This window comes from Falco rusticolus, chromosome 7, assembly GCF_015220075.1.
Source record: "Falco rusticolus isolate bFalRus1 chromosome 7, bFalRus1.pri, whole genome shotgun sequence".
NCBI lineage: Eukaryota > Metazoa > Chordata > Aves > Falconiformes > Falconidae > Falco > Falco rusticolus.
The window spans coordinates 49,557,012-49,578,927 of record NC_051193.1 but is presented as its reverse complement, the minus strand read 5'-3'; the positions used below and the strand labels follow the sequence as shown (position 1 = coordinate 49,578,927).

The 21,916-nt window shown below is 42.4% G+C and overlaps 3 protein-coding genes across 6 annotated transcripts in view; 1 reads left to right on the top strand and 2 right to left on the bottom strand.

Moving 5' to 3' along the window:
• Positions 1–8,143, bottom strand: part of STARD9 (StAR related lipid transfer domain containing 9) — a 113,074-nt gene extending 104,931 nt beyond the window's left edge. The window contains exon 1 of the mRNA XM_037393598.1: positions 8,030–8,143. Coding sequence (XP_037249495.1) covers positions 8,030–8,076 — 47 coding nt within the window. The 5' untranslated portion in view covers positions 8,077–8,143. The remainder of the gene's footprint in view (positions 1–8,029) is intronic.
• Positions 8,144–10,740: 2,597 nt separating this feature from the next.
• HAUS2 (HAUS augmin like complex subunit 2) lies at positions 10,741–15,583 on the bottom strand. Of its 2 annotated transcripts, none has more exons than XM_037394757.1 (6): positions 15,296–15,583; positions 14,636–14,740; positions 13,226–13,295; positions 12,264–12,396; positions 11,492–11,600; positions 10,741–11,354 (listed from the first exon to the last, which is right to left on the bottom strand). In XM_037394757.1, the coding sequence occupies exons 1-6, from the start codon at positions 15,554–15,556 to the stop codon at positions 11,211–11,213; spliced, it is 822 nt and encodes a 273-aa protein (XP_037250654.1). In that variant the 5' UTR covers positions 15,557–15,583; the 3' UTR covers positions 10,741–11,210. The 2 variants fall into 2 exon arrangements, with proteins under 2 accessions (XP_037250654.1, XP_037250655.1); XM_037394758.1 differs by having other exon boundaries at positions 14,648–14,740.
• On the top strand, positions 15,581–21,690 carry LRRC57 (leucine rich repeat containing 57). 3 transcript variants are annotated; one of them, XM_037394759.1, is made up of 6 exons: positions 15,581–15,695; positions 16,406–16,583; positions 17,895–18,030; positions 19,054–19,322; positions 19,687–19,872; positions 20,468–21,690. In XM_037394759.1, the coding sequence occupies exons 2-6, from the start codon at positions 16,500–16,502 to the stop codon at positions 20,507–20,509; spliced, it is 717 nt and encodes a 238-aa protein (XP_037250656.1). In that variant the 5' UTR covers positions 15,581–15,695; positions 16,406–16,499; the 3' UTR covers positions 20,510–21,690. The 3 variants fall into 3 exon arrangements, with proteins under 3 accessions (XP_037250656.1, XP_037250657.1, XP_037250658.1); XM_037394760.1 differs by lacking the exon at positions 15,581–15,695 and adding an exon at positions 15,738–16,038; XM_037394761.1 differs by lacking the exon at positions 15,581–15,695 and adding an exon at positions 16,071–16,193.
• Positions 21,691–21,916: the final 226 nt, after the last annotated feature.

Here is a 21,916-nt window from a genome sequence, read left to right as displayed (position 1 = left end):
GGCTATCTATGCAATCACCATGCCAGCAGCTGAAGTATAATCCTGAGGCAAATCTAACTCAAGGTTTTTCTTGGTCATGAAGTCTAAAGGTTTTATGGGGAAAATTTCAGGTAGCCAGATTTATCTTTTCCTTTCCATTAACAGTATATTGTACAGTGTCTCTGCCTCTTGCTTACTGGTGGCCTTGGCAAAGGTATCTTTGAGGTGATGACTGACTTTGGCCATGGAAACAAAGAAACAAACAATGGGGGCATATTTTCTAAGTTTTGCTAGTCTTCAGAGAACACTGTACCAGACAAAACAGGTTGAGGACACATCTGTTGAGAGACCAAAGGTACAATGAGAAAAGCACTGAGTCCATGCTGCTCCGTCAGAAATTCTTGAGAAGAATGTCAAAGCCTTCAGCCATTACAGCTTCTGCACTCTACTGACAAGCTAAGTAAGGCACCTACAACCACAACCTTCCCAAACACAGCATCCCCCCCTCCTTAACACCAGCATGATCTGTATCCTTATCCCTCCTGCCGTAACGTAAGAAAGTCGAACTGCTAATAGTATGAACATCCTCACTTTGGCTCATCCAGGATTTTTTATTTGAAAAAAAAAGTATCAATGATCAAGTAAATGTAAACTAAAGTTTGTTTTACCCAAAGTTTATTTACTACCCAATGCCATTTCTGATATTTCTCTTTAAGTATTTTTTTTTCTGTCTGGCAAATATCATTGCACACTCAGTCAGCAATCCGAACAGAAGTCTATAAATAACTTAAAAATCTATATTGAAGCCAAGTACACAGAGTTCACCAAGACAGCACGCTGCTATACTAGGCATGCTGCTCAAGTTACCTTTCAAGCCTGCTCCCAGCTGCATAGAGCTCTCACTGGTTCTGATAAAGGTTAACACAATCTGAAAGTCAAAAATCACCATTCCTCGTGACCACCATCATCCACGTGTGGCTTCCCCCTATTCTTCTTTGCAAATGTTATATAGCAATAAAAATGGGGAATATTTGGTGCAGAGATAAACGTGAGGCACTGTCAGTGCTCTTTTTGGATACAGGCCTGCTCAAACAGTTAAAGTCTTTACTTAATCTTACCCGACTTTTGATATATGTATCCACGAGCTAGGAGGGGAAGCGTGGGATGGCTTCCTCCGGTCACAGTAAGCTCTGCAATCCTGCCCATGCAATGTCACAGTACGAGAAGAGCATTTCTGCCTACACCATCTCTGAAGTCTTGCACTGCTAGAACAAGAGCTTCAGGCACATTCCTTGAGCAATCCAAGTCAGAAGTACTCCTGATGATCCATCAGTGCTTTGAACAGCTGCTGAATAGTGCTGCTTTCTCTTGAATGCAGAGGCATTGAGGGGAGAAGGAAAGAGGAGAGGAAAAGGTTTTTTCATCTGTCCTACCCAGCATTTAAGGAAGCATGAAATATGGGGGATTTAAAACAAAGCTACGGTCCAGTTTCATCCACCCTTGATTTCCCAACTGTTTACTGAGCAATGAGATAATATAATTCACACACTTCTGCATCGAAGAAATTCTGTGCACATGCCGCAATTTCCATGCAAACCAGAATTTGGATGTAGTGGTCAGTCTTCATTCCACCGACAGAACTTCAATCTGCAATCACAGATTAAATAAATGACTGTGACACTGAATGCTGCGATGCACTGTCTCATCCCTCATGTTTAGGGACATGACAACCTTGTCCTTTTCTTCAAAAAAAGTAGTGGTTCTATATTTGAAAATTAAATCCATATGAAACATATGTTGAATACCTATAAAACCAAATTATACTACATCAATTTTCCAGAGAATTTTTGACTGTAATATATTTCTTGTGCTAATGTAAAATATATACAGGTTTCTAAGGAAGTTATTTCCAATTACATCCAGTAAAGCAGTTAATGGAGTTGATAGCACTATTCCATTAACAGAGAGCTAATTTATCTAACACACACTTGGGTCACAGAGGAAAGTTTATGTCAACTCAACAAAAGTACCAAAGGGAAGAAAAAAATGCCTCACACTTAGCTTTAGAAATATAAAGGGAAATAAATGTTCTCTGCTTGCAAACACTGGGGTTTTATTCTAAGACAGTTAAATACAAACACTATCCAAATAGCACAGAAAAGCTAACTTAAGCAGAAGTTGAAGGTGTAAAAAAAACCCCCAACTGTAAAAATACTAGTGATGCCCGTATCTTGTGTCATTATATTTGACTTGGATCAAATACATTTGAAGTAGTGTATCACAACAACAATTTGAATAAAGTAGGATCATGGCTTTTTTCTTCTTTTTTTTTTTTTTAATATAGTTGGAAAAGCTTTTGAAATGTTAACCTAAATGTCTATGGCTATCTTTCCTCAGAATACATTCCTCTTAACAGTGGCATTATGAAGTTATAAGACAGAGATACACGCACCTGAACAGGGTTGGTTCAAAAAGTGCCTTAAAAGGGCAGCAGTGAGCAGCTAGTGAAGAACAAACATTTTAAAAGGAATATGCTTGAAGAATTTGCTTTGGTGGGGTAAGAGGGAGAACAACAATAATCTCCGATCTGCTATTGGTTTAATTTTATTTTGATACAGTGTTTAACATGTTATGCGTAAGATTCAAGGAACTGCTTTCTACAAAATTTGATACAACTTATCACTCTTGCCAGCAGTAGGCCATATTGCTCTAAGTTCTTGTAGTTACACATAAGCATGTAAAATAGCTAATAGCACAGTCTATAAAAGAGCAACAAGTCTCTTGCTTACAAAACAATCCTTCCTTTTACTTACCACAATGTGATGACAAAGAACAAAGGAGGTGGACCGCAGCAGAGAGACTAGTTAACAAAGCTGACCCTGCAGCAGATTAATAAAGGCATACCCAGTAAAAACCAATAGTGACTTACATCGTACCATTTCCAGAATGATTTTTAAAGCAATTCTGCTTTTCCACATAGCTTTCCTTTTGAGTAGACATTAATTTTAGATATTCATATCATAATGCACCAGTCATCTGAGTTCTTCTATCACCTATTCAATGCAGCTGTGCTCAACGCGCTGCTCAGGTTAGCCTGGCACAAGCAGCATGGTTTTGTAAACAGTTCGCAAGAAACTTTCCCTACAATTTCCTCCCAGCCTTGGCCTTGCTCACACCCATCACCCAAGTTCTTAGGACCACAAACTTTAATCCGCTACCCCTGTCCCATCCTCAACCCTCATTGCCAGCTGCAACCCAGGAAGACAATTAAGAGGACTATGCCATATAGAGCAGCAGTAACAAGGAAAACAACTGCTGCAGCTCAGAATGTGATAGTAAACACCTACACAACTGGAAGTTCAGTTCAGCTTTGCCACTTGGAACTACCCAGACATGTCTTTGATGTTCTCATTTGCCAAGCATGAAGGCCAAGCTCAGGAACTCCCGAGAGGATCGGGAAATAAACAGCTGGCCAGGAGGCTTCAGGTTACAGCCTGGAAACAATGAGAAGCAGAAAAAGGCAAAGGGCAGCTTTCGGGGTAATTAATCTGTTTAGCAACTCTTTCAGGTGACATGTCTATGAAGTTTGTAGAGCATGTTCATTTGTGAGTTATTAAAGACACCTTTCAAACAGGAGTTTCTTGCCAGTCTCTCCTTTTCCAGGCCAGAGAGGCAGCTGAAAAGTGGAGAAGGTATTTTCAACAGCAGAATATGCCTTCTGTTTTGCTGGGTCTTGCACAAATAGCTCCCAAGCTTTTTAACTAACACCACTATAATTTTACAATTCAATTAAACAAACTCACTATGAATGATTTTACCCAGGCCTCAATGCATGATCCATAAAGGAATGCAACGCCTTCTAGCCACTGATGCATGCTAAAAAAAGAATCCTATAGTAATGCATGAGGCTTTTTTCACTGTAGTATAGAACACTGTAAAATTCTTCTTTCCCCTCTTTAAGACTGCTTATACAGCAGTTCTCAAACTACACCATGACAAGGGAACACATCCTGAGTATGCACAAGTGAACTGAGGCCAGCTGGATGCAGAGCAGAAAATGCAGTGGAAGTGGATCACAGAGGGAAAGGCACAAGGCAGCTGTGCTCCATCCTGGTCCCAACGATATGGTCCTGGACACACTGACCGCTCCCCTCCCAGAAGGCATCTCATGTACAAACACAGCCTCCCTTCCTCCTCTCATGTAACAGAGGGCTGAGGTCCACCATAAAAGCCATCAGCAGCCACAACTAGGGAGTAGAATTGTGATGGGATACCACAGGGACAAACATTTTTGAAACTAGCAGCACATAAAAACTAACACTGGTTTTTACTGGCCTACATAAATAGTAAAAGGGCATGTCGAATGCTGCAGGTGTTTCTGTAGCATATAAACACCCAACTTAGCTTTAAGAGAGCTACCCAAGGGAGAGCCCTAGACAGAGTACTGAAATACTTGAAAGGCAATGTACCCTCCTTCTCAGCCAGTCACGCTATTTCCAGGTCAGGATCTGGGGTCAGATCTGCTATCACAGCACCATGCTGCAGACCATGGTGTTGGCACACCCCACAGCAGAAATCAAGAAAGAGAAAGAAACAACATTCCTAGTTCACATAGCTACGTGCTAGCATGGAAAGTGTTTCCATCAACAGTTTCTGACTGACAGCCAAAAATAACATTACGCTTTCATTACAAAGGTCTAATATCTAACGGACCAAGCATTAAGATGTCCAGAAATAAACCATAAAGGGATTTCATCCGTTCCCAGATCCTGTTTAATATTTTTACCTGATTATTACCTACCACTGTAGTCAATTTATAGCACACATTCAAGCCCCCGTATTTCATTCCTAGGGGAAAAATGTATTTGCACAAAACAAGTATCCATGTAAGCACAAAGTAACAAATCTTCTTTACTATGTATAATACTAAATGTGTAACAGACTTTTTTTAAAGCAATGTCACTCCAGGGAACATATTTGAGGGAATTTACTGACAATGTTTTGGTGATAAAAAAATCATTTAGTCTGTAACAGAATGACGGATGGCATTAGGAAGAACATTGGCTACAAGGTATTTAAAGTTTAGGCAAAGGAAAAACTGCGTTCTGTATAACTGTACTTGCTTTATAACGATCAGCAATTATTTGTGCATAGCAGCTCTCTGTCAAAGCATGCATTGTGATGGGCACCATACAGGCACAGAACAAAAAGACCACTCTTTGCCTTATGCTAAATAACAAGTTGCAGATGTGATTAATATAGTTTATAAAAATTGGAAACTTTAAAAAGAAAGCATGATTTTATGAATTCCCCTATTAATAACACTTTTAACATCTGAATATTCTATAAATTTTAAGACGCAAAACCAACATTCATCTGCCATCGTAAATTAAATGAAAGAAGCAATGAACAAGTAAAGCTTGTATGATAGTTTAGAAACAACCAACATACCCTCTAGTTCCAGCCTTTGCCCCCAGCTTTTCAGTTTTGGGGACTCTTAAAAAATTTGGGCTGTGATTCGCGATTGTACACGTTACAGTACTTCAATCCAGTTGAACTGAAAATTTTCTGCAGGAATGCTTTCTTTCTAAAGCACCTAAGAGATCCTAGGAGCTCTGGCAGCACAGGTACCTGTTAGAGGCGATCATGACATGTGTGTAAAGAGGGTGAGAGGGTTGTGTGACCACAATATGGAAGTGATATAAGAAGCTGGAATAGAAAAAAAAAAGGACTTTATCCCCACTGACAGCTTTAGTCCTTTCAGCATCCATCAAGGTTACTTTAAGCCTTCGTATATTTGGTATTTGCCTTGAAGTCATTACATCTGGACAATTTTAGTCTGGGCTAGAAAGCAAGTTCTCATGTCAGATCCTTCACAGACAATATCCAACCATGCCCCCTTCCCATTTATAATACACAAATCCATCTTGAAATGCTTTTGCTGACCTCAGCTGTGGCAACGCAGTACAAGGAACAAATGGCTTGTTGCCTTTGGGGTCAAATACCACAAGACTGCTCTCTGCCTTCCCATCCCATCTGTTACACCCCCACAGGCTGAGTAGATGGAATTACTTAACAGTCTCTTCCACATTTCCACTCTCACCTTCGTACGAACATTTCTGTTCTAGCACCAGATTAGCTTCTCCCACATGCAGGAGGCTTTCCACATTTCTGATCCTACCTTCCTCTCCAAACTACATTCCTTATGAAACAGCTGGCCTACACCTACTGTATCGAAGGTTCTCCTGTTTAGCACACCTTATCTGACAGACTTATAGGCTCTGTTTAATGCTGTAATGATGTATGCACTCTTAGGCACTATTTAATGCTACCCATTGGGGAAAAAACACCAAGACACATGTGGTGCAAAGTTCCTCATCAAGGAAGGTTACACTCCTGCCAATTCAGTCTTTGGCCTCTCTTCCCCAGCTGCTAAGAAACACTCATTTTAACTTATGCCTACAGGACACCCTACCAAGTCCACTACATAATTGCAAACAGGCAGCCAAATGCTGTTGTGGGAGAAACAAGTATGTCATTGATGCACAATGAAATACATCACCAAGTTGGACTTTTAAATACTTTCAATCGCCAGTGAATGCTGCAAGACACTAACAAAAGGGTCCTATGCTCTGGATAACTTGCTTATCATTACCAAATTGTCATTTAATGTTAATAGTTAGCACTTGTATACTGCTTTTTATTTCTAGAAAGCATAACGGCTATTTATTTAACCAGCAAATGCTAAGAATGACTAACAGAAGAAAATAAAAACCAAGTATCTCCAACACTAAAGCAACACTAAGCAACCAAAGGTTAAACTTAGCTTACTTCAATGCTGCAACTCTTCTTACAGTATGCCAGTATCTGTTAAAAGCTATTCCATTCACAGCTGTACAACAGATCAGAACTACAGTACCCAAACACCCTTTTAAATTAAATTATGGACAGAGTGTATTTTTAATGTTACCTTTGAGTTTAAGGTAAAATATATTGAAAATCTGTGAACTACTTTCCACCTTTTCCTTTTCTATTAGTAGTAGCAGGTTTGGTTTGGGTGGAGTTTTTATTTTGTTCAACACTCTCTGGTACCTTTTATCGAAAAAGAAAAAATATCCATAGACAAATAAGAACTTAAAGAGTCCAAAATATGCTAGTGCACTGCTGGCTAAATGAGTAGGATAGTTTTCTGGCTAAATGAGTAGGATAGTTTTCTGGCTAAATGAGTAGGATAGTTTTCTGGCTGGGCAACTCTTCAAGAATCATTTGCTGTGCTACATGGAAGAGTTATCACAGAAAGTCAATGCAGTCAGAATACACGAGGAGCTCAGCTAAAAAGAAATGTGCCATCAAAGCAAAGACGGGCCCTCAGAGCTCGTACCACTTTCCAGACCATCCCTGCCTGAAGTGCTACTGCACTTCTGCGACAGGAGGAGCAAGTTACCAGCCGCTGAAACTGGGGCTGCGCGCTGCTTCTCTTTTTCCTCCCCGAGTTTCCAAAGTCTGCAAGGTTTTAATTATGTATTATATCCAAACAACACAGAGCATTGTGCTACGGCATCTTCTTGTTTGTGGGAGTTGTCTTCAAGCCGTACCATTTAGCTTTTGGGAATTCTATTGGAGCCAAGCACGCCGGGGAGGGAGCGGAGCCAAGCGACAATGGGAATATCCGGCTCTGCCTCCCGCTGGAAAAAACCAGCAACAACAGGAGGGGAAGGGAAGATCCCCTGACACCGGACGGCAGCTGTCCTATTTCGGGGAGCTCAGGAAGGGGGAACTCAGCCCCGCAGCTCCGGTGGGAGACTTCTCCACGAAAACCTTCCAAGCTCTTCAGCGAGCCGGAGAGCCGAGCCCTGCCGCTCCCCGACCCGCACCGTTAGGCTGCCCAGCGCCCGCCGCCCCTGCCTCAGCCCCAGCCAGGCCACCTCCCCGCCGCCGATGACAGGACCAGCGGCCGCCGCTGGCCCCTCGCAGCCGCCCGTAACTGTCCCGCTGACGCGGCTACCGGGACCTCCCCGCCCGGGTCCCTGTCCCCGTCCCCCCGCCGCACCTTTTGCTGAGAGGCCGGACCCGCACGGCCACCTTGACGTTAGCCATGGCCCAGCTCACGCCCGGCAGCCGCTGCCGCCCGCGCCCCGGCCCCGCATCACGCCCCGGCGCGGCGCCTGAGCGCCCGGGGAGGGGAGGAGCGGCGCCGCCCGGCCCGGCCCGCCCGAGGGGGAGGGGACCGCCCGGCCCGGCCCCCGGGCGGGGGAGAACCTCCCCGGACGGAAAGGAGGGGTTTCGGGGAGGCTCCCCCCAAAGCAGCCGCGCAGCAGCCTCCCCAGCCCCCACACCGGGTTTCTCCGCCCGGGAGAGCGGGGCCTCCAGACCAAGAGTCGGTGCTTCCACGCCCCAGGCCCCCGGCGACACCCGCGCTCCCCCCGCAGCAGCGCCCGCTCGCCGGCAGCCCCGTAACGACCCGCGTTTCGCTCGCAGGGCTTCACGCCGACGGTCAGCCAGATGGGTGCTGCCACGGACATACTCCCTAGGGGCTACCCCAGAGAAACCAGTTTGTTTCAGAGGAAAACTGCCAGCCCAGCCCCACCTACCGTTTGATCAGGTTTCTTTTCCTAGGAACATGCAAGCAATCAGAAAACCAGCACCATTTAAAGCGCAAAGCACTCCACGTTTAATTAATTTAACAGCAATTTAAGGAAGGCAAGCGCCAAAGGAAAACTCTCAAGTGTTTGAAGGAGTTTAAAAAACCTCCAGTCTTTATCTGCGTTGTACTTAACGGTGTAAAACAAACTTTTGAAACTTCCAAAGAACTGTCACTGAAATCAATGTCAACCTGTTGCACTTAGAGAAATATAAAAACCACCAAAAGTGTAAAAAATATTTGCTTCTTAGAATATCGTCCCTGTCAGCTGCTGCCATTATTGGGAAGAAGTGAGAGCAAGTAGCATTGGCATAAACAAGATTCCTGCTTGGTTTTTAATTTTTAACTGGACTCTTTCTGGTTTTGCATTTCAAACTGTGAGCTGAATACTGTATAGGGCTGTTTTTCAATCCATTTTAACAACTTCTGTTTAAATGGCCTTTTAACTGTACTATTTATTTGTGCTTTAAGTACAGTTCTCCTCATGAGACTATTTGCCTTATGCTCCAGAAACAAATCTAAATGAAAAAGACACCACAATACAGAAACCTTCCAGACCGAAATATGGGATGGATCCTTTAGACTCAACACTTCTCCCACTTCATGAGCCACCACAGAGACACTAAAGTACCTACAAGCTGTGAATCACTGCAAACTTCAATAGACTTATCCCTTTAATCATACTGAAGAATCAATTGGTACAGCACTCACAAAGAATATTGGCTAAACTCTATCATGCCCATCGTCAACTGTCTAGTAAGATACCATAAAAGAAGAAAATATGCTTGACTCTTTGGGTACGGCAAAACCACATTTGTCCTCACTCCAAGGAATTATAGTGACCAAACTAACCAGAAATGTCTTCATCCAACTTCTGGAAGCATTAATTTGCCCCACCTAAACCATCACTGTAACGCAATCAGAGAGAGGTTAAGCCTGTGATAGATACACAGGACAACGATTCCAGAAGTCTGGATGCTGTTTCTTCCCATTTCACGTGCAAAGTATTTTCAGTAAAAATGCCAGCTCCTCTGCAATTGCGTGGGAGACCTTAGTTTCCGCATCCGAAACAACAGTAACATGGGATTTTGGACTCAAATGTTGCAGTGATACATAGCAAGTGTTCTCACAAAGATCCCATTAAAGTTTATGGGACTCAATTGTCAGTTCTATTCTCAGATTCTATCTACTGACATTCTGCTTGACTGAATTCAAATGGTTACTATCCTCTTAACTTTTCTCAACAGCCGCAGAAAGGAATATGAGCTACATTTGCATAGTTTACTAGAGAATTGTAAAGCTATACACCTTGTCACCACACTCAGCAGAATGGTGTGGTCTACAAGGATTAAAATGGCATTCTCAGAAAATTTCAGATACAGAGTAGACTGATCACAAGTAAACTCAGATCAGAGTGTGCTCAGAGAACCAAAGATTCCTCCTTAAAAGTAACTACAGTGAAATTTGTGTAGTACCGAGCCATCTAGTGGTTACTTTCAAAAAAATAAAGGTCTCATTTTCAGAAACAGAAATCAACAGGTTGTATATACAAAGAATTCAGCTAACAAACAATCAGTAGAAAGGCATACATCGGCATTGCTTCCAGTTTGTTTTATATCCCGAATACAAAACTGGACATCCTTCACAGACAACCAACTATCCTGGTTTACAGATGTCCTGCCAATGACATTTTACCAGCAAATCTCACGACATAAAAGTTGCTAAGGTTGCAAACTGGAATAATCGATGCTTTTGCTAAATTGCCAGTTGTAATCGTGTCACAAGAGTCTTACTGTAAAGGGGGCACAGAAAATGGGGCAAGCAACAGAAAAGGAGAAACTGAAGAATGTATTTGTCCTGTCACAGAAGCGTAGTTTGCAGATCAGTAGACCTGCCATATATCGCAGATCAGTAGACCTGCCATATATCGCAGATCAGTAGACCTGCCATATATCGCAGATCAGTAGACCTGCCATATATCGCAGATCAGTAGACCTGCCATATATCGCAGAGCCTATTCCCTGTTTTCCCACAAAACCACATCATAGCCATAAAAACTAACTTAAAACTAGTTTGGTTTCTTGGTTGGAACTCCTATGGAAGCATAAGCAGTGACCTAAGACTTTGCACTGTTCTTTTAATTATAGGATCTTAAAACAAAAAGCAAGAAACAGCTCTTGAAATCTAGTGCTTTCACTGAAGTTTTACAGTGACATACAAAATACAGTGTATCATCAAGACATTTATAAAAACTAATATAGACACTATAGCAAATGCATAAGAAATATCAAAACAAATTTCCATTGAAGAAATAGCCTCCAAGGGAGTACTGTCCAACTATTTAAAAAAGGAACTCCACCACAGTCTTCTCGGTAGTCTGCCTTCCTATGAGCTACTGTTCATTGCCCCCCCCCCCCTCTTTTTTTTCCCCCCCAAAAAAGTCATTGAAGAACTGTTACAGAAGAACAGAAATATAGCTACCTACAAAGGCCCTGTTGGATTAAAGCACAAATTTGTTGTGGGTTTCACAGACTGTAAGGAGGTAGTTCTTTGAAAAGCCATCCCATCTAATGAAAATTTTTTGTCAGGTTCAAGATAAGCCAAAGTCCAATTCAGCAGTATTGCAGATGCTGGCAGAATATACTTCTTTTTGCAGTTCTCTCCATTTCAGTATTTGCTTTGTCAGCTCCTCTAACTCCATCACGAGCAGCTCTGTTTTTGTCCAGGCAGTGTCCTGAAGCAGAAAAGAGCTAGAGTTCATCTCTATACATTCTGTCAATCTAGCAGGACATAAAAACAACCTATACAACCAAACAGCATTGAATTCTTAATGCTGGAGGAGACAGAAGGCTCAGGTCTTCTGCTACTCACCATATCCCTCATGATGTTCGGTATCCGAGGGATGCTTCTTAAAGCCTGCAAATGGCTTTCAAGCTTCTCAATGAAAGTCACAGCCTCAGCCAACAACTCTACTATGTATCTGTAATAAGAATGAGCACCCTACTCAAAAGTTGTGCAAAACAAGGATTCAATACTTCCAAGCTCTTGTTTGCCCCCCCCCCCCCCCCCCCCGCGGGTGGTCTTAGTCCTCTAGTTTTATACAGGTTCCTAACCATCTAATAATTTCTCTGCAATTACACTTTTATGACTCTCGGCAACAAGTAGGGCAGGAATTACAGAAGTTAATATGCATTTCTTCAGTAACTGGACTAGATTTTTAGACAATAAGAAGGATTATATTTTTCAAACTTGTACTATGCATGCCTGGGAATCATTGACACACTTATTCTGAGCAAGTGACAGTGGAAGGAAGATGGCAAATGCTTAAGTAAGAATTCCTACCTATGCAGAAGCATAACGAATCAAGCAATCAAGACACCTATTCAAAGCAACACATCACAAATTGTTCTGTAATCTTCAGAATACAAGACCAATAACCTAAGCAATTATTCATGAAAATATGTATCACCACCTTTCTAAGAATTTAGCAATTAATTACTAACTTTTAGCTGAGGTTGTGCTACCTTTTACTACAATTCCTATAAATGGAAAAGTGAATGCAAGCATGCAATTCTTATGCCTATTAGTTCAAATTTAATTTGAACTCATGCAAACAAAGAACTATTATTTTCTATGTGCCTACTTGTGGAAAGTAGCCTCAATAGGCAGGCTGTCTTGACATTTGGGCTTTATCAGCCTCTTCCTAAGACATTTCTTGTTCTTCAGTACGGCTTCCAAGTGTCTGTTCATATCTTGCAAAATCTCACATTTTTTGCCTGTAAAATAAAATTGCAAAGTTGAACTCATTGTCCTGCTAAAACAAGAGCAAAATTTCTTCTGGAGAAAGACTGAGAAGTCGTCTGATCTATTGCACTGGACAGGTTACATTTGAGAAAGAGAACATTAATCAGAATTATTTTTGTTGGGATTATATAGAACTTAATATCAGCATGCACCTCAAAGTCATAATAACTACTTTTTAAAGATACAGCTTTGTTGATTGTTTTACATTATCTATAGTTTTAACTGTGTTTGAGATGAAACCAACTTCTTAAAACTATACTATGACACTAAAGCATTACAATATACTTCACTAGCCTAACACAGCAGTAGCAAGCTAGAATGTTTTCAAGCATCCGTCAAATCATAGTTGGAAAAGTGCCAAATAATAAAGAAATTAATACATTGCTCCTACAATAGTACAATAAAAACCCAAGAGATTTTAGGGGCATACAGATGCAGCAAAAAAACATCGAGTTCATGGAAAAGCAGCAAACTAGCACACAGGGCAAGGGAAGCAAGTCAGGTTACTGATGATCTCTGAACTCCTGATGCTGCACTGACCCTGGGAAACTGACCACACACACCCCCCTTTTGTGGCGAATGAGTTACCCACAGAGCTGCTATTCAGACAGCAGAGGATGAAAGTTCAGATAGTATGGAAACATTTCTTAGGGGCTAATAAAACACCTGCCATCTCTAACAAGCTGTTCAGCGGAGACAGCTGCAATAACTTCTGGAAGTGTCACACAGTCAGATAAAACCTTAATATGCTGATGAAGTCACTTAACACTCTTGGTTTTTCTAAGGAACAACTGCACTTACCTAAGTAAAAATGGTGAGCAATGTCTGCTGTCTCCTTCTCCAACTGCAGAATTTCAATTTTCAGTTTCTTCTACAACAATAGTAACATCAAATGAAAATGCATTTATCCAGATACTGTTGACTTTTTAGGCGTGGGGGAGGAAGTAGAAAGGGAGAAAGCGGAAGCATGGGGGACAACACGCGTGTGAAGGAGAGGGAGCATTTGCATGAAAGCATGTTACCATGCTCTCTGGAGGGTTTTATTATCTGGTGAGGCTTTTTTGGTCAATAGGAAAAGACTGTTAAAAAAACCAAAAACCAATTTGGTGATTTAATGGGAATTTGTGATGGAAAAGACAGATCCTGCAACTAATTCATAAGACACAGAAACTTACATCTCCTACAAAGCAGTTTCATAGTCTATGTTCTACTAAAACTTTTCACAGCCTCAAACTTCCTCCTTCTGGCAAAGATTGGTTTATGGTGCATTGGGTTGTTTTAACTGTAGGAAAAGCACTTTCAGGTGAAACTCCTACCTTTAAGTCTTTCCAATTATAAATCAGCACAAGAGCAGCAGATACTTTCTTGTGGCTGAAAGAATTTGTGGTACTTTTGGCTAGACAAGAGAAGACTGAGGAAAATACAGAAGAGGATCACGTATCAAGTCTCTCAGGACACACAGAGAACTGTTGCGTTGCTTTTCTTGATCAGTGAGGAAAGGACAAAAGTAAACCTGCTTCACTCATAGCATATTGAACATCTGTCAGAGTACTTCGTATGTGAAATCCTTCAGCAAGGGAGACTGAGTAGCCACCTTACTGGGACCTCAAAACTGCTCATTCCTTCTGCCCATCAATACAGGATGATGGCAGCTGTTTAACACATCCTCCAAAAAAGCAAATGATGAATTTTTAACACTGCTTTGCAGTGTGCCTTTGTAACTGCTGAAACCCACACTGCACAACTTAATAAGCACAAGTTTTTGTACCAGCCAGCAAATCCTCAGAACACATTATCACAAAATACAAGCCAATAGCCAATTCAGTCAGTAGGAAAAGACTGAGGTTACCCCTTGCTAGCCAACAAGATGGTTACACTGTCTATAAACAAACTCGTCTTCGCGAATTCAAGTCAACTACCAATTCTTATTTGTTCTTCAGTTTCCTCAGAAGACTTCAGGTAACACTTCAGTCACAGATGCAGGCTGCTGCCTCTTTCCAGTTACACCAAAAACTTTTGTTACATAATTCTGGGGTATTTTTATGACAACTCAGTCCACCAGGGAGGAAAAGTGCCAACCACAGTTAAACCACTAAACTGTGAAAAAAACCCAAAACATGAAACAATAGTACATGGCAGTCCGATACATCATCGGTGCCATGTATTATCTCTAAGTATTGAAGCGTTGAGTGTGCACTGACAACAGTGTACCTCTGGCTGTACCTCATTGATTTCAGCTTGAATGTCTGCCATTTTTTCCATCTCTGATAATTTCACGAAGCAAGGGGTTTTTCTACAGGTTAAATCCAATGTCTCCTGTGAAAGGAAAACAACGGGGAAAAAACACAGTCAGCAGCCAGGACGTACCAGGCAAATTCTCAAGATTGGCTTTTAATAGTCTAAAGTTACTGTTAATTTCTCACACTACGCCAGACAGCAAGTTTCACCTGATCAACTGATAGAATACACGTACCGCCTGGGGAAAACGAACAGGAACGTGGAGAAAAATGGGCCAGGGGTAAACAAAGCCCCTCCCGCCGCAGCGCCAGGCGGGGCCACGGCCGCTCGGGAGCGCCGCCCAAAAGCCTGACAGCCCCACCGCAGCGGGAAAGATTTCTCTCCCTTTCAAGTTAACGCGCACACACTTACCCACCCGCAGCGCGGCCCGGCACCGGTACCGCGGCGGCACCCCCAGCCACGCAGCCCCGGCGCGCAGCCAGGTGTGCGGGCCCGCAGGCCGCGCCGGGGGGCGCCGGGCACGGGCGGGAGCGGGGGCCGCCCTGCAGCGCCTCAGCCGCGGCTCCTCCGACCCTCGCGACTTCACCCGCCGCCCCCGGCCTTCGCAACCGCTCCAGCCCCCCGGGCCGTTACCTGGCTCACGACGCCCGCCGCCAGGCACCGCGCCAGCAGGGCGGCCGCCGCCGTGGGGTTCTCGCCTTTCCAGGGGCGGCAGGCGGCCGCCGCGTCGCTCGGCATGCCTCGCCACAGCATCCACTCCGGCGCCCCCCGGGGCGTCCCCTGCGCGGGGCCCGCCGCCACGGCCGCCGAGCCGAGGGGGCGGTGCTCGGCCGTGCCCAGCGTCTCGGAGGCCCTGGCGGAGTGCGGCCGCCGCCATATGCGGGTGGCCGCCATGTTGGGTGTGACGAGCCAGGGGGAGCGACCGGCGTCCGGTTCCGGGGCAGCCCCTAAGTGCGGTCGGAGCGTCGGTGCTCGAAGGGCGGGGGCGGAGCGCGGGGGGCTGCGCCGCCGCGGAGTGTGGGCGCCGGTGCAGGTGGGTTGGGCCGCGGGGGGGGCGGCGGCGCCGGGCGGGGGCCGGGGCAGTCGGGGCGAGACCGAGGCGGGGGCCCGGGGCCCGCGGCGGCCGTTGCTGGCTGCGCCGCTTGCCGAGGGCCCCGCTGAGCCGCTCCCAGCCGTCGCGGCGCGGGGCGCCTCCTCCCTTGGGCAGCCGGTCCCGGCCGCGCTGGGCTCTGCGCCCACCGCCCGGCTGCAACCCTGGCGCGGCTCCTTCGGCCTGGGGCGCGGCTGAGCCGGTGCTGGGGATTAGACCCCGCTGGGGCTGCGCGACGTGGGTGTCGTACGTCGGCATTTAGAGTCGCCGCAGAGGAGCCAAGTCCGTAAGTGGAACAGATGTTTCCAAAAAAGCAAATAACCCCCTGGCACTGACAGCGGGTGGGTGCTGGTGGATGCCATCACAACCACGGCCAGCCTCCGCGGAGGATCGCCTTGCGCCGCTGGGCCCTGCAAGAGGCAAAACGAGGAAAGCGTGCAGGTCTTCCGCTTAGTCTTAACTCTATTTGTCGCATCATTTCAGTATTCAAGCTGCCTTCATTAAGGCACCTTAAACTAGATAAATCTTTTAAGTTCAAGGGTTTAGTTAGAGGGACATGAAAACGCAGCAGTGGAACGGTTCAGCATGTTGAAATACATGTAGCATTGAAGATGGTGTATGTAAAAAGTCATTTTACATTTGCTTTATCACAGAGACTTTGGATTGCAGTTCTCTAGTGCAGAATAACTGAGAGAAACTGGCAGAGACTGTCACTCAAACTCTGTACGCCTGCAGAGAACTGTTAGGATGGGCAATAGTGCATTAAAAGCCCACCTGGAGACAGCACAGAAAACCGGCGTGTTTCAGCTAACAGGAAAGGGACTTACAGAGGTAATGTAACCACAGGGGAAATGTGGCTGTTTGTGTGCCTGACTGGTGCTTCTGGAGAGAAGTTTCCCACCTCAGTGTCATAGTGCATTGCATGCATGTATTTCTCATAAATAGTGATGGATAATACTATTTCAAGAAGGTTTTTTTCCTTTTCATAGAGCAGATTTTTCCTTGCACTTGCTTCTGATTGAGGATTTACCTGTCAGGGCACCTGTATGCTTATGAGCTTATGCTTTTAGAATGCATGTGTGTTCAAGAAGTACTAGTTATGATGTTTTGCTTTTTAAAATAATAAATAAATATATTAATAAAATAATAAAAATATTTTTTAAAATAAATTTGAGGGAACAAATGTAAATTTTATAACCGTATTGTTACCTAGAAAGACACTCCACAATCTGTCACATCTAGATATTTACGCTGTATTTAATCGTAGTCATATGAATAGTCTGTGCAGGTTGTTCACTGGGCTGTAAGCATCCTGAAGTTTATTAAGTCAGAAATTGTCGTGTCTTTGACTGAACTGCAGAAAAACACACCATGTCCTGGGGCCAGAAGTCGAGTAACAATTCAGAGCATAGCCAAAATAACTCTACACTGCAGTATTTTTTCCAAGACTTTCCTAAAGTGTCTTCTTCCACTATCCTACCTTCTGACTTTGCTTTTCTTGTGCCAAACCAAAGGAGAATCAAAACCACTGTTGCCTGAGATTCGCTGGTGCGATTGTCAGGTTTTTCTTTCTTTTTTTTAGCTCAGTGCCAAGTGCAGATTAAAGTAGTACAGGATGTAAATAAGAATAAGAAAAATGCCTTACATCATTATTTAGAAAGTAAGACAAAAATTTTCCAGTCCTGATCTGCCAAAATCTAGATGTGTTAACTAGCTGTAGAATATTTTTAAATTATAGGCAAGTTTAAGAGAAACATACAAGAGGACTAAAACATAAATGAGCTTGTGTCTTGGTGTGCTTCCTTCTCCCTTTTTAATTTAAATTCTTTAGGTTAAAAACTGTTCTTCCTAGATGTTAGGACTGTCTAGTTTGTATCCCTTTTCCCTTCTTCAGATGAATAAATATTTATAAAAATATGTATTAAGTAAATTTGCCAACTTAGTTGCACACTGCGGTGATTGGACATTGTGATACATATGACTATATAATAGTGATACAAATTTCAATTAAAATTCTAAGGTGTGTAACTTGAACATTTGAAGTATTTAATATTTTTTATTTATATTTATAATAAGTGTATTTAAAATTAATTAATACTAAATACAACTATTTAAATGCTGTATCTTTCTTCTCCCCCGTAGTTTCCTGAGGATCTGCAGAAGCTAACAAGCAACTTAAGGACAATAGACTTGTCAAACAACAAAATAGAGCTCTTGCCACCACTCATTGGAAAATTTTCCTTTTTGAAGAGCCTTGTTCTAAACAACAACAAACTGAGTATGCCTGCTAATTAATACCTCCACAGATTTTTAAAATAATAACCTGACTTTTTTGATCAGAGAAACTAAATTTAACAATTTAACTCTCACGGGATGTAAATAGGGAATTTAGTTGCCTGAACTGAAATCTTTGGAATTCACTTACAGTCCCATAAATTCTTCAAAACTAGTTGCCAGCTTAGTTGTATTATCAGTTTTACAATGACATGTAAGTACTTAAAACCATAATGCTTCTGCACTATGACTTGTCTGATCTGAAGGTTTAACAATGTCAGGTGGTTTAGTACTTGCACAGAGAACAGGTAGTGAAAATGATCTGTAGAAACTGGTGCTAGCCATTCAATGGTTGTTAGTTTCTGTTGAACGTCAGACTTCATGGAAAAGTTAGGATGAGGTTAAGGAACTTAACTTTTTTTTTTGTGGAATGTATTATCTGCCTTTTTGGAAAAAGAAAAGTAATTTGCAAACCTCTTTGACTCTGTAGTGCAAGTCAGGAGTGCTACAGGTTATACATGTGTGTAGGTAGCATGAGGGGTGAATAAATGCCAGCAGAGCTTATCTGGTGAGGCTTATATGCTGGTATGATATGATAAGCTTTGTCTGAGAACTTACTTTTGAGTGTGTTGAGTAATGCCTTTAAAGCGCTGCAGTAGACCTGAAGCTGTGAACTGTGTGGTACCTCAAATGTCATAGAATACATTGGCAAAGTGGTTAATAAGGAGCGTAACTGATAGGCTAAAATCCTCTGAGGGTAGTGTTTTCAGCCTGTGATTTGAAGGTTTGTCTTATCTGCATACGATTTTTAAGATACTTGTGAAAGATGGTTAAAAAGCATGTGTTGTCAGTGGGCTTAAGTTTCTGTGCAGGGTTCTGTGCCTTCATTGGAAAATGGGAGGAATCCTGTGAGAAATTACTGTAATATGGCACAGTTTACCATGCAGAAGCTTATTTGAATTAAATGGGTATGAATGTTTACTGCTCTTTGTTTAGGTCATCTCTTTGTTATGTCATTTATTTCTAGCTGCTTTACCTGAGGAGCTATGTAAACTGAAAAAACTGGAAACACTACACTTGAATGGCAATCACTTGAGGCAGCTACCAGCTGCGTTTGGACAACTTTCGGCTCTCAAAACCCTGGGCCTTTCTGGAAACCAGCTTCGGGCTGTGCCTGTGCAACTCTGTGGTCTTCGCCACCTGGATGTGGTAGATCTTTCCAAAAATCAGATTCAAAATGTGCCCGACACTGTGGGAGATTTGCAGGCTATCGAACTCAATCTGAATCAGAATCAGGTCCGGTAACTGACATATTATGGGCATGTAGATTTAAGACATGGTTTATCTTGGACTTAGTACATTCACAGGACGTAAGCTGAGACCATCAAAACTTCGTAGCTAAAAGCCATCTCCCAAACGTAACATAAATGAAGGGTCATAACTAGAATTTATGTAGTGATACATCCAACTGCCTGATTTGACTAACAAATCCTCAATTTAGTCATACAGAAAACTGGTTGAACAGTTCTTCAGTAGGAATCTGATAAAGACATGTAGTTCGCCTCTCATGATGGAAGAAAATATTAGTCTGAAACAACTGCAAGTAATCATGGATCACTAAATTTTTAATCCCATTATTTTGTTTTTTAATTTCTACCAGATTTCCCAGATCTCAGTGCGGATCTCCCACTGTCCACGCCTCAAAGTCTTGCGTTTAGAAGAAAACTGTCTAGAACTCAGTATGCTTCCTCAAAGTATCCTCAGTGATTCCCAGATCTCACTGCTTGCAGTAGAAGGCAACCTTTTTGAAATCAAGAAACTCAGAGAACTGGAAGGTTATGACAAGGTTTGTGTAATTTTTTTTATTTTTTTTTTAAAGAAGCTTCTGGTGACGTCATAACCCAGTACCTCCTCAGAATACTAAGTATTTATGCTAGTGAATAAAAGCATGATCAGTCTATCGCTGTTGTCACTGTTCCTGGATTTGTAACTAACATCTGAGAAGAATTTCAAGAGTTCTTCAAAGATTAACTTTTTCATAGGATTCAGGATCAGTGTTCTTTCATCAGCATCTTTTGAAGGGTAGCTAATGATAACAAGTGTGTGTCTTCACTTTGATCAGATAAAAATTAATGGATGCTTCCTATTATGCAGCATTCTTAACTGTTTAACGTTAGTTCATCCTTAACACTTGAGATTTGACTGTTGAGCACTGTAAGGACTTTCTTTCTCAAACATGAATCTGACTTACAGCAAATGGCAGAAAATTTGGGGGTTGGACTTTTTTTGTTTGAAATTTTCAGTGTACAGCTGTAATGGTTATATCTGGGAAATGAAAATATGCAGAGTGCTTTTGAGTCTGAGAGCAGAAGCTTAGCTGCTTTCAATAGTAATGAATCTTGTATTAATTTCTGAATCTTACCTTTTTTTGGTTTTTTTAGTACATGGAACGATTTACAGCTACAAAGAAGAAGTTTGCATGATCATTATTCTGACCCTGTGTATTCCCAGTAAGAAGAGTTAGTGACTGAAGTACCTGCTTCACTGACTTAAACCATGACTGATGAAGGAGATCATCAGAGCACTCCTCCCTTAGTAGTCTGATATGGTCTGTTAAAGCCATGTCGAACCAACTTGAACTAGAGAACATGGGTATTGAACTGATGAACCTGCCCAGGGTCCAGTTTTTGAATTTTGAGCCGCTATAGCTTTTAACACAATACTTGCTCTCCTTTTTCAGGGCTTGTTCTTTCACAGCAAAAGGGAATGAGCATTTCAAAGTTGCTAGTTCTCTTTTGTCAGGAAGCTGGCTGTTGATGTGCAAGAGGATTATTTCTTCTGGAAACACTCTTCCATGATAACACGTGGAAGTTCTACCACCAAAGCAGATGTGAAACATTGTTTGTCTTGCAGTAAGCACTATTCTACAGAGAACTTTTACAGATGAGGTTTTAGTTTATAACCTGTATAAGGTGTTTATGAAGCACAAATAGTTGTGGCTAAGTTAAGTGTTTTATTAACTGCTTCTGGTAAACAAACCGTGGTTTGGGCATCATTCATTCATATTTCACTGTACAGGCTTTCTTTTCCCATAAGCAAAAATTGCACTACAGTCCACTTCTGCTTGAGCTGTATCAAATAAAAGACGAGGTTCATCTTCAATGTAAAAATGTAAATTTTTCAGTAAAAATGTATACTGCTGGAAAATCCTTGCACTGAATCCTTGTGTACAGAACAATGCTGAAAGTTCTAGTCATCAACCTGCTGCTACTGCCTTATTACCAAAAGCACCTAGAAAGAGCTAAAAATGTATGCAATTGTGTAACTTATACTGAAAATGGAAATGTACTTATTTTAGTAAATAATTTTCAAAAAATCAGTTCCAGTTTATTTGGTGTAACTGCTGCTGTTTTCACTTCAACAAGTAGTACTAAGCCATCACTGAAAGCTGTTACTTAACGTACTTGGTTCCATCCGTTGTTGTTAACAGCTATACTTCAACTGCTTTGGGAATGCAGAGGATATGAATGTGTCAACATCTTGGTAGCAATTTTATTGGTATGTACTGCACACTCAAAAACAGTGAAGTAGGAGCTGTACTAAGTACACTTTTTGGCAAGATAAGCATGGGCATCTATTCCTAATAAAACTCTTACGTTAATTACTGTTCTAGACTTAAGCTTTCCTACGTTAGAAGAAAGGACAGCAAACCACTTAAAGTTGCTGCTGTAATCATTAAATGTATTCAACTTCTTATGCCATCTGCAGTTAAGAAGAATGAAGTGACCCCTGTGCCCATCTTTTCCCTCAACGTAACAACTATAATGAGATTAGTGATAAGTGATTCTTTTTTAAGATGCTCAGAAGAGGTATCTAGTTTCCTGACCCCA